This window comes from Patella vulgata, chromosome 1 (assembly GCF_932274485.2).
Source record: "Patella vulgata chromosome 1, xgPatVulg1.2, whole genome shotgun sequence".
NCBI lineage: Eukaryota > Metazoa > Mollusca > Gastropoda > Patellidae > Patella > Patella vulgata.
In genome coordinates, this window is record NC_065879.2 from 12,006,103 (window position 1) to 12,019,384 (window position 13,282).

Here is a 13,282-nt window from a genome sequence, read left to right on the forward strand (position 1 = left end):
ATCAATTTACGTATATATACGTGATATAACAAGTTTTATTAATGTTTTCCAAATAAATCTCCTTAGACAGGAGCAAACGATCTTTCGCAACTTCGTATGGTTTTGAACTTTGAGCTTACACTGTCACTGTATCCAGTCTTGATGACGACCGTGAAAATAAGTTTGTTTTCGATACTATCGATTATCGACCAACATTTCATTGCCGATTATCGATAGTAAAAATCACTATCGATACCCAGCCCTAGGCACACCAATGTGTACATGGGACCTTGGTTTTTCTTACCATACAAACGACTAGACAGCTGTCCTTGTCAAGCCCTCCGTCCTCCATCGAATGACAGTTTAAAAAAAATGAAATCAACTTTAATGGTGCTCTGCACCACTGAGTTAATAAAGAAAGATATAATGTCATGCCGTGTATTCTGAGATAAATATTACTCACACAGTGTCGCTACGATCTACTATATTACTATTTACAACTTTAGCCAGGGGATCAAGAGGTTTAACATCCACGCGACACAAACTAGGTCATTTCAGGACTAACATATGGTTCAATTTTTATTTGAATAATTCACTTGGTTGAACAGGTGACCCTACCCCTTGACATGTTCAATGACAGACCATAACCATTTGGCCACCTAACTCCCCTAGGGGATCAAGAAGCTATTTCGTGGTAGAAGACACCAGGTGTCTGTTTTAACGAACCTGTGTCGTTGGATCTATACTCCATTTTCTTAAAACTTCATCCACTTGTTGTTCTAATTCCTCTGTTGACACAACTTCATATGGTGGAATCTAAAAGATAATAAATCACTTGATACAATTCCATATGGTGGAATCTAAAATTAAATTAATCACTTGATATAACTTAAAATTTTTCTTTCCAATTTTTCTAAAAGTACTGGTTTGCTTTTCTCAAATGCGTTTAACGTCACATGCTCCACGTTGTGTTTGCTGCTTGTTGTGATTGCTCCATGTTGTGTAGACACTTATGTACAAACTATCTTACTATAGTCAATGAAATGAAATGGAGTTTAACGTCCTACTGTTCTGCTCCGAACTGGGCTAATGAAAACGGGCATACGCCATACAGTGTTCTATGAGGGAAATTTTGCCCGGACAGCTGCACTACTGTCTACTCTTATACTGAATTCCAACTGTCAAGGGATCTTTTACGTGCACAGCAATGTGTACACGAGACCTCGGTTTTTCACCCCATCCAAACGACTAGACAGCTGTCCTTGTCAGGCCCTCCGTCCTGCATCACTGACAAGGGAGAACCATGCCAGAAAATCTGGATGAACTTTCTCGGCCAATGCAGGGATCGAACATACGACCTCCAGGCTAGCGAGCCAGCGTCTTATCCACTTAGACACAGTGATCCCCCCTATAGTCAATGGCAGGAGTTTATATAAATACATCATGATTTTAAGTATATAAATGTATCTTTTACCTGTTCTGCATCTTTCTTTCGTTTCTCCCCTGTATAAGCTTCTATAACTTTCATATGATACAGTTGTCTAACTAGTGACAGAGCACATGACTTGGATGCTACTTGTTTATTTGAACCATGTTCTTTAGAATGAATATCTACAATATATAAATATATATATAGAGAAATGGGGTTCAACATCTACTCGACACAAACTAGGTTATTTCGGGATTAACATACAATCTGGGAAGCAAAACCTCCCCCTTTGACCCAATGACTTATCTAACAGGCAGTTAGATACAAAATAGGTCATTTCGGGAATAACATATGGTTCACTTTTATTTCAATAATTTCCTTGCACATAGAGGTCTGTACCAGTGGGAGAAAACCAGAGGACCCTACTCCTTGTCACGTACAACCAGGGAATCGAAACCACGCCAGTTGACTCGATGACAGACCTTATGATTCAGCGCGCACACGCTAACCATTGCGCCATCCAAGCCCCCTGTACTGGACACTCCAATTTCACCAAAGAATCAAGGTTGCATGTATGTTACAAGAAAGGTATGGAGGGAGTAAAACAAAGAAAAACCTACAGACAAGTGAAAGAACCTACATTCTCTTAACCCTTTAGATCTCAAACCATTTGAATTATGTGAATATTAGTGAACTATTTATGGACGGTTTCGAAAATGAGCTACGAAAATTAATGTACAAGTGTCAATTTCAACTAGCGGGAAAGTAATGATTTACAAAGATACCAAGTGCTAAAAGTTTACATATTATTATTAAACAATGAATTTAAAGTAAAATCTCCAATTTTCCAAATTATTTCAGAGAAGTTGAAAAGATTTACAAAATGATTACACTTACTTTGTCGTAACTTCTTCACAAAAAAACTCATTTCACACAAAAAACTCCTGCAATAAAACAAAGTAAAATAACGTCAGAATCACAAAAAAATAGGAATACAAGTGTAAGGGATTTTAGGTCTTGTCAAGTGGGCTCACATTATTTTTTTGAATTTGAATAATTCTTAAAGGTTATTTGGACTGATATTTTATTTTCTGATTTCAAATAAATGTATGGGAATTTTTGTTTCCTAAGAAAACCGAGGTCCTGTGTACAAATGAATTGTCCTACTGTTCTGCTCCGAACTGGACTAATGAAGACGGGCATATGCCATACAGTGATCTTTGACGGAAATCTTGCCTGGACAGCTGCACTACGACCTACTGTCATATCGAATTCCAACTGCCAAGGTAGATAAAAAGAATTGCATATTCACTTCTTCCATCGTTACATGGAATTTTGCCATGGCAGCTGTTTCTCTACATACTCCATCTTATTAGAGTTCAACTGCAAAGTAATCTATTAAGTGCAATTTAGCAAACATTTTTATATAATTTATAACATATCACTTTAAAATAATGTTAATAACAGAAATCTACCAGACAGAGCTATAAAAGATGAATATTACCATAAATGCAATACTAACTTTGTACACAGTTTCTTACCTTCGCTTCCCGATTCAGGGATGGCTTCCAGATGGAACCAAAATCTTTCTGTAGACAAACATCCCGAGATTTCAAAGTCAACATTTTCTGTTCACAAAATCCACCATAACTTCTTTAGTGATTTCACTAAAAAGGGTATGTATTGTTTCTCACAAGTTTTATTGCTAGGTTTGTACTTAGTTTGTTCCAATCGAAATTCTAATTTGCTATTTAAATGTAAACATTTGATTTACGCTTTTTGAAAATGTTCAACTCAAGAAGATATTTGTTCAAATATTTTAAATTGGCTACCATTCAGGGATTTTGGTAATTTTGGGATTGAATACATTTGTCCTTGTCTGTTGAGTTAGGAATCTATTCGACTTTGTGAAAATGTTGACAATCTATATTATTTTCATGATGGAAGATTGTTCGGATATTTTAACAATCCTTTCATCATTTCAAGATGTCTGTCTACAAACAAGATATTCTGGTTGTGTTTTGTTCATTAAAATCATTTCTCTTTCAAATAATAATACTTTTTTGTTTCAAATGGCTATAATATCTCTAACAGAATCATGTATATAAACAGAATTTCTGGCTAAATCAATTCTTTTCAAGTCATTTGATGCGAAATGAAAACTTGAACTTATCTATCAAAAGAATTGTCCTTTCTTTTCAAGATATTAAAACAATTGTTAGCATATCTCACTAATAAATTTTTTAGCATTAATGTAAAGTAAATCTGAAGAAATACTACTATTTGAAAGAGCCTTGGATAATGCAACATTTCTCGAACCAAAACCAGTTTTAAAAACTTTTCAAAACCAGTTTAGGTTCCTTGGCAAAATAGACCATAAAAATAATGTAAAATTTAAACTGAATTCATATCTATATGAAGAACTGAAGACAGTTTCAACTAAAATAAAGCTAATACATATTGAATGATGAAATTAATCTATATTTCAAGGATCTATGTCCATTTCCAAGCCTGGAAAAAAAGGAACCTGTAGTACGTCCTGTCACATTTTACACTGTATATCTGGCACATCAACAACAGAAAGCAACCACATACGAAAATAAAATAATAATAACAAACAATGAATTAAAAAAGCAAGTCTTTAAAAACGTTTCTATAAAACTTGGCATGGATCAAAAAGTTTAAAAGGAGTGTTGTACACAAATGACATGGTACACATCTGGAATTAACTGGGATTAAATTTAACTTAAATTGGAAGAAACTCTGTGTTGGTCCAAGTTTATAATGTAACTTGTGGGATTAAGGTACCTGAAACTTGCAATATTGTGAAAGTTGAATCTCTTAAATTTTGTATACAAAGATTTGCTGAATTGAAAATTTGTTAACATTCTGTATCCTTGATTACATGTCACCTGTAATCCTAGCTAAAATCTTTTGATGTGCGTTTTTTTAAAAAATCTAACTGAATTCAAGTTTACTGTTAATATATTGATTGCATTTGAGTACTCTTTAGTATAGATGAAGCTGTGTAAAATTTTACACTTTTCCCCCTCCCCAAAAAAGCAAATGCCACACACAAACTTTCAAAGTTAGTGAAGCATAGTTTCTTTTTTTACTGAACATGAAAAACAATGTGTCTTTGTGCAAAAACAAACTGTATGTTGTATAATCTATAAATAGCTTTCATCATGATGACTAATAGGAATTTCCTCCTTTATGTAGACCAACATAAATTGCACCCTATGTAGGCGTAACATAATTTGTACCCTACATGTATATGCCTACTAACATGAATTAACTGCACCCTATATGCCGACTAACATGAATTAAAATACAGATGTAACGTCATCCTTTGATGTTGGCGTACCATTATTTCCAATAATGTACAGGCAACTTGCCAATTGTACATCATCTATACTAGATGAAGTATTGGACTCGCGTGACGTATTTCATTGAAAAGCATGTGTGGGATAGTGTCTGTATTTTAAGTTGTTTAATGGTCTGGAGCTAACGAGATAGCGTAATATATTGAAACAACACTCGGCCGACGCCTCGTCCAATATCAATATATTACTTAATGTCTTGCTCTCGACCATGAAACCATACTTAGTTGCACCCTATATAGATTAAAATGAAATGAAGCCTATATGTATACCTGTTATGATCGGGTCCAACAACGCTGTATTTATAATCAGACTGAATTTTATTCATCTGCATAAATTGATGAAGGCGACTTTTAGCATTTTCTAACGTCCAATTTCCATGCAGGTCAGCATTTAAATCTACATCTTCAGACTGAAACAAATAATCAGATTATAAACAACTTTATTACACAAACTAGAGTTTAAACAATGTGACCATAAACAACTATATTATATAAACTAAAGTTAAAACAATGCGACCATAAATAACTTTATTATATAAAGTTAATACAATGCGACCATAAATAATGTTATTACATAAACTAAAGTTAAAACAATGTGACCATAAACAATTTTATTACATAAACTAAAGTTAAAACAATGCGAGCATAAACAACTTTATTACATAAACTAGAGTTTAAGCAATGTGACCATAAACAACTTTATTACATAAACTAAAGTTAAAACAATGCGACCATAAACAACTTTATTACATAAACTCAAGTTTAAACAAGGTGACCATAAACAACTTTATTACATAAACTCAAGTTCAAACAAATGGAAAGAGGTTTAAAGGGACATTATGTAAGATTAGATAAAGAGCCGACAGTTCTCGCTATAATGGTGAAAAAATAGATAATGAAAAGGGGAATATGATGAAAATTTCAGTCATATTACTTCACTCTGAGCCATGTTATCGCCGATACAATTAGTGTTGCGTCAATTGTCATTACTGATAATAAACAAAGTCTTGATTATCTATTTTTATGTTAAATCATCAACCGCAAATCGTATTTAAATCCATTAAAAATATAAAGTATCGGATGGCATCGAGAGTTGATTATAGTCTTGTTTTGTTAATTAATATCTAATTATCAATTCATATAACATTTCAGACCTAAAAAAAGACCTGCAATAGGCAGATTTAGCTCTTGTATAATGCCTGTTTAATATGTTGTTCACACCATAATTCAGTCTTTATAAACAGAATAGGCAGATTTAGCTCTTGTATAATGCCTGTTTAATGTGTCGTTCACACAATAATTCAGTCTTTATAAACAGAAAAGGGTTTAATGTTTCATCTACACAATAATTCACCGACTGGGCTAATGAGAGAGAGAGAGAAATGGGGTTTAACGTCCACTTGACACAAACTATGTCATTTCGGGACTAACATATGGTTTAATTTTATTTACATAATTCACGAGGTTGGACAGGCGACCCTACTCCTTGCCACGTACAACTGGGGATTCGAAACCACGCCAGTCGACTCAATGACAGACTTTATGATACAGCGCGCGCACGCTAACCATTCAGCCATCCAACCCCCTCTGGGCTAATGAAGACGGATGTATGCAACACAGTGTGCTATGACGAAATTTTGCCTGGACAGTGGCCTACTCTTATATCAAATTCCATCTTTTACATGCTCGCCAAAGGGATCTAGGTTTTTCGTTCAATCCGAACGATTTGATGTATACATTAGTGTTGAAACTACTATTCGAATATTCGTTAACGGATACAAAATAAGGGTTATCCGAATCATTTTACTATCCGTTTACTATTCGTTACAATATATTCTGACATTCCGTATGCTCTATATTTAGCCATTTTTACGTCTGATCACTTTGAAATTTTCCCCAATGCAATTGATCACGTACACAGCTCCATGAGCATAAATGTCAACATTATGCGTATTATTTAGTGATAGTAACTAATAAAATTATTAATGCAGTGCAACGAAAACAGTAGTCTAAATAAAAAAAAATATTCATTCATTCCCTGCGCTAGTTTACGGCATACGAGTTTAGACTGTGTTTTGACTTCCCACAATGAAAAGTATTCATTACGACCTAGGTCACGTATATTCCCACTCACTGATTGGTTCAATAGTAGTAGATTATCAGAATGAGGCAAATGACCTTGCCGGAATAAATGGCACATGGGTTTATTTTACTTTTTTCATTCGTGTTGATTGAGCAAAATGATAAGTGGGAGGGTGCGGATAACAGGAGTAGTTATACTATACAAATTCCTTCACCTCATTGATTTTTTGGGATGTCAGACCGGTGTCATAGATAGTCTTAATAATTACGGCTAAAGGTAGGCACGTTTTTTTCTTCGCGGCTCAAACAATTTGCAAATCGAAAGTACGATTTCATACTCGGCATACAGACACTCATAAACATTGAAACAAGTAAGAAATTATGAGTACCGGTATATGAACTTTTGATGTAATTGTGTTCAAGAATTTCACGTCTCCAAATAGTATTCGGATAGCCAACAAAAGTATTCGGATCACAAATCTCGATCCGATTTTCAACACTAGTATACATACAATGTACTATAATCAATTACCTCTGCTACTCTTCTTTCATCAGCCAAGCGATCAAGGTATTCTTGAGGTGGGCCACGTTCATATCGTGGGAATTCTCTTGGCGGTCCTGGTGGGGCTTCAGATGATTGACCACCTGAAATTCATTCCAAAAATTAACTTGATGCAGAGTAATCGGAGAAATGGGGTTTAAGGTACAGGCTTAACACAGACTAACACATGGTTCAATTTTATTTCAATAATTCGCTTGCACATAGAGGTCTTTGGCAGAGAGAGGAAACCGGACAAAACCCACGAGGTTGGACAGGCAACTCCATTCCTTGTCATGTACAAGCGGAGAATCAAAATCACGCCACTTGACTCAACGACAGACCATTCAGCCAAGGGTATATTGGTAACACATCAATTAATAAAAATAAGCGCAGGAAATCTACCAGATGATTAAAAGAAAATGAAATGGAGTTTGTTGACACTCAAATCACTGATTACTAAACTGTTTTATTAACTAATAATACAGAGAGGTCGATGCCATATTCTCTTCCCAAATCCTCTAGGTGGAAGTGTCTCTTCCCGCCCTGAACACTGTGCATGTACAAATACATATTTATATAAGGTTAGTAACAGTAAATATTATGATTATGAATACAATAAAGGCTAACAGGGTTTATTCTCTTATTTGTCTGCGCAAACCTGACTAATGGAGATGGGCATATATACACATTAAGGTTTGTTATGAGAGAAATTTTGCTAGGACAGCAACAATATGGCCAGTTCATAATTATCATTTTCAACTGTCACACGATCCAATTGTAAACAAAGGACTTTGCTTTTTCCAAACGACAGCAGATATGCAAAAAAAAAATCAAAAAAAATCATGAATGGTGAGACACCATATTCAGTAAGCCATATTGGTGGCTCTGTCATTAAAAAAAAACAGAGCTATAAAATACCTACCTAAACCAAGACCAATATGTGGTGCTTGCCTTCCACCGGGTAGTGGTGCTGCTTCTCCCCTACTCGCTCGAGGATCAGCACCCATCAAACTTGGAGGCTGTAAGTAAACAAAAAAAAAAAAAAAAAATTATACTGAGAGTTATAGAACTAACACTGCTTGCAAACTCTGCTCTTTAGCACAGAGGAAGAAATAGAAAAGTAGTCTAAGAAAACCCTCCCAAAGTATTTAATTGGGGATCTTATAGCAAAAGTTTGTATATTCTCTTTCAGGGAATTATTAGAACAAATAATCTTAAGTAGCATTCTTTCGAAAACGTACCAAACTGTCTGGTATTTCTGAAGCAGCCATTTGCCCTTGCCGTACAAGATGCTGGCAAAAATCTTTTGCAGAATTGGCCTGAGCATCTTTCTTGTTGGTGGAATTACCAACTCCGACATAGTCCAATCCTTCCACTCTTACCTAAAATACAAATGAAATGAGGTTTAATGAACAAGAAATAGAATAAAAATGAAATGACTAGCTACTGTTCATTGACTGGCCTACTATCCTACACAATTGACAAGGGGAAACCATGTCGGAAAACCCAGATGGACTTTCTCTGCCATCACTAAGAGTGAACACAAAACCTTCTGCTTAATGCCTTGCTCCTTGAGCTACCGCATCTCACGGTATCAAGAATTTATAAACGGTGCTTACAGAAACATGACAACTATACTAATGTCCAAAAGAAAGTATACACTGTGCATTTTGTGCTGCATCAACCAAAGTAGTTTTTCCATGGTATCGGTATTAGGGTAGAATGTCAATTTGTTTCACATTTTTATTTTGCTCAGAAATGTTGAGTTTGGACGCAAGAGACAAACTCAGTAATGCTTTATCAAATGTTTTTAATCTAAACAAAACTTAGTCATACTTTTAGTGTGTATACTTTCTTTTGGACATCAGTATATATAAATATATTCGTACCTCACACTTGAATCGCTGTTTGTGTTTAGGGCCAACACAACTAAATTCATATTCAGGAACGCATTTTTTCTTTCCACACCAAGCATATAAAACATTTTTAATGTCTGTCATTTCACAGCTGAAGAAATGAACACAGATATAATATTAATAGATGTCCAGTCATCATTAGCTCAGTCAGAGCTACATGTAAACCCCATTTCACACATAAATGTCTATGTCTGTTGAAATCTTTATTAAATTACAAAATGAAATGGGGATATCCTACATTTCAGCACCAACTGGTCTATTAGAGACGGGTATACGCCATGCAGCGCACTATAAAAGAAACTGACACTCTTTGTCTAATTCCAAGGTTTCTTCAAATGCACAAAAATCTGTTCACAGGATGTCAATTTATCCATGGACCTTATAATATTCATCATCACAGTGTCCATAGTTTATTGTTGTCCTGATTGCCTAATTTAAAGTAGAATTTTGCTATTAAAAACACATTGTGGTCTGCACGATTACATATTATTTCGGTCTCGTCTCATTTCGGACTTACAACATTTCGGACTAAAAAAAAATTATGGCCTCGACTTTTCGGACTCGGGCAGGTGACATTTCGGACTCGGGAATAAGTTGGAAGGAAAGTTTGAACACAACTGTCAAATCAATCTATAATAAATTAAAAGCAGGTAAAGTTGACCGCTCGCAATCAAGTACAGCACGTAGATCTCTCAAGAAAACACAAAATTTTCAATGTTGAATGTTTATCTGTAACATGTATATAAAAAGTAATTGATGAATACATGTATATTAGAAATAGGCCAATTCAAAACACGAAAGAAAATATTACCATGAAACGCGGTTATTAAAAGACTCTACCAAATGAGAAGACATAGTTGCACTTACGGTTCTTTATCATCATTTCCCGTAAAAAAAAAAATTTTTTAAAAAAGAATAATATGCTGTAGAATTTATTTCAAAATGACCTACACAAAAAACAAATGTAAATATTTACTCGACATGCACTGTTTTTACAAGCCCCTAGAATTGTTTAACAATAATCCGTAAGCTACATGTACACGTTGACATGCATTCCTGGAAAGCTTGCCATAGATAGCAGTACCAATTGATAAATTAGTGCTTACAAAGAAAACTCTTTTTTGAAAATATTAGAAATGGCAATGATAAGTGGATAATTAAAGCTGATTAACTGATAATCCCTATATGTCATTGTAGTATGTGCAAATAAACCTTACAGTTCTTTCGTGGACAAGGAAAAATGTGAGTTGCCAATCGGTGCTAAAGGCGGCCGTTTGTTGATTCGATTATTCTGACTCGCGTAAAAGACATTTAGGCTTTCAACAATATTTTATTGTCAAGTTCAATACTCGCCGATGAAACAAAACAAAATGGAACAAGCAGTGTAAAATCAGTGTTATCTTTTTATTAGCTGTCTCAGGAATCGACGATCAATTAAATAATACAAAACAAGTATCAGACTCACATAAAACGAAAAAAAAAGAAAACAGCGGTTACAAATATAGCACATAAATTTTTAACAGTCTTTTAATTATTCATCAGAGTCCGAAACGTCGCCAGACCAAGTCCGAAAAGTCCTCAAGTAAGTCCGAACCATCGTCAAACTGAGTCTGAAAGGTCGTCTGTGTTGCGTCCGAAATGATGCGGGACCCAAATGACGTGAGGATCAGTTCAAATGTATTTTCAATTGAAAATTCTACTTTATAATAGTGTTGAATTATTATATTATAAATTTGTGTCAGATGTGGCGAAAAATGATTCCTTATGGCGAACAAAGACTAAAAATAAACACGGTGAAAAATAAATTTGTGTTAGATGTGGCGAGAAATGATTCCTTTTGGCGAGAGAGAGAGAGAAATGGGGTTTGACGTCCACTCGACACAAACTAGGTCATTTCGGGACTTACGTATGGTTTTTAATTTTATTTACATAATTCGCTTGCGCGTAGGGGTCTTTAGCAGTGGGAGGAAACCGGAGGACCCGGAGAAAACCCACAAGGTTGGACAGGCGACCCTACTCCTTGCCAGGTACAACCGGGGATTCGAAACCACGCCAGTCGACTCAATGACAGACTTTACGATACAGCGCGCGCACGCTAACCATTCAGCCATCCAACCCCCCTCCTTTTGGCGAACAAAGACTAAAAATAAACACGGTGAAAAATAATTTGTGTCAGATGTGGAGAGAAGAGAGAGAGAGAGAAATGGGGTTAAACGTCCACTTGACACAAACTAGGTCATTTCGGGACTAACATATGGTTTAATTTTATTTACATGATTCGCTTGCACGTAGGGGATCTTTAGCAGTGGGAGGAAACCGGAGAACCCGGAGAAAACCCACGAGGTTGGACAGGCGACCCAACTCCTTGCCATGTACAACCGGGGATTCGAAACCACGCCAGTCGACTCAATGACAGACTTTATGATACAGCGCGCGCACGCTAACCATTCAGCCATCCAACCCCCCTATGTGTCGAGAAATGATTCCTTTTGGCGAACAAAGACTAAAAATAAATACGGTGAAAAATAATTTGTCAGGATTCGAAAATAGCCTTAGAACAGGGGTGGGAAAGAGTGGTATTTTCATAATAAGGGATGGATAGGAACAGTCACTGAGTCAGCGGACATTCACATTGTCCTCTGAAATGCACGGCTAAAAACCTTTTGCGAACAAAGAGGCATTCATTACGGCCAAAAATAGACGGTAGTTGGTGAGGATTCGAAATCAGAATAGAGAGGTAAAGCCATATTTTCAGATTACAGCTTAATTGGGATGAATAAGAACGGTCAGAGGACAGCGTCCGATCAGAGATCGTACCAACAACAAGTCTTGACTTTTTTTTTCAATTTTGTCTTTTCAAAAACTGGTCCAAATATTCTACTGACTACTCAGACAGAAGCCTACATTTCTGCACCCTAAGTTCCGTTTGGTAAAAAACTTTACCTTTGCTTAATAAGGTTTAATTGATATTTCGCATCTAATATTATTACAAAATTATATTTTCTTGAGACACCTGCTTTGCATTCGCGTTATCAAAAACACCGGAAATGACTATATCGACCGCACGAGAGCGCAGCACAATTAAGCTTCAACCCGAATAACTCACGCCGCTTTTAGCCAGTCGACATAGGCGACCTGTTTCGTATTGAGGTTTATGGTGGCTGATTGGTATCATGTCGGGATGCACACAGCTCACAGATCAGCAGTGAATATTCGCTAGGCCGCGACAATCACTGATAATGATGACATCGATGCGACTTAATGAGCCACAAATATTAACTTTTTTCCTCAGACAAATTAAATTCTAAAACATTTTTTTATGTATTAGAAAAATAAATAAAGACGTTTGAAGTATTTGTAGTTAAAAAATATTTCCTATTTTAGTGTAAATGGGTATTAAAATGAGTAAAAGGCGCCATTCTGCTCGAATCTGTAACTCTTATGTAAACAATGATTGACGCCGCGTGATATGACGTCATTTGTTGAAGGCAGTCATCTTTTACATAGATATTAGAAGACTTTCCTAATACTCTGTGAAATTGATTGGTCGGGATGTCGTAGTGTCACCCTTCATAAGTCATAAGGTGACAACCCGACATCACGACATTTTAACCCGACATCACGACACCACGACACCACGACATTTTAACCCGACAATACGACATTTTCACCCGACACCACGACATTAAAAATGTCGTATTGTCGGGTTGAAATGTTGTGATGTCGGGATTTCGAGTTGTCGTGATGTCGGGTTGTCGTGGTGTCTATGGCTATCGGTCATATTCCTTTCACTGTGAATGTTCCCCGGGATTTTACAGCGCGGTTTCCCTATGTCGGTAGTGCAGGACAACGGTCCTGGCAAAGAGCAGTGTCTAGTATTGTCGATAGGACAACCCCCACCCCCACCCCCAAAAAACAAAACAACCTCCTGTGTAGGACTACACATTGGC

At 36.0% G+C, this 13,282-nt stretch overlaps 1 protein-coding gene across 5 annotated transcripts in view; it reads right to left on the reverse strand.

Moving 5' to 3' along the window:
* The window catches only part of LOC126808629 (ATP-dependent RNA helicase A), a 37,297-nt gene extending 24,928 nt beyond the window's left edge, over positions 1 to 12,369 (reverse strand). For 2 of the 5 annotated variants that reach the window (XM_056100676.1, XM_050533517.2), the window contains exons 1-9: positions 12,276 to 12,369; positions 9,306 to 9,423; positions 8,658 to 8,798; positions 8,339 to 8,435; positions 7,408 to 7,520; positions 5,064 to 5,203; positions 2,306 to 2,352; positions 1,454 to 1,590; positions 706 to 795 (exon numbers count right to left, since the gene is read on the reverse strand). In XM_056100676.1, the coding sequence (XP_055956651.1) occupies positions 706 to 795; positions 1,454 to 1,590; positions 2,306 to 2,352; positions 5,064 to 5,203; positions 7,408 to 7,520; positions 8,339 to 8,435; positions 8,658 to 8,798; positions 9,306 to 9,416 (876 nt within the window). In that variant the 5' untranslated portion in view covers positions 9,417 to 9,423; positions 12,276 to 12,369. Of the gene's footprint in view, positions 1 to 705; positions 796 to 1,453; positions 1,591 to 2,305; positions 4,434 to 5,063; positions 5,204 to 7,407; positions 7,521 to 8,338; positions 8,436 to 8,657; positions 8,799 to 9,305; positions 9,424 to 12,275 lie in introns of those variants that run through there. The other 3 variants (XM_056100682.1, XM_056100679.1, XM_056100681.1) reach the window with 3 other exon arrangements.
* Positions 12,370 to 13,282: the final 913 nt, after the last annotated feature.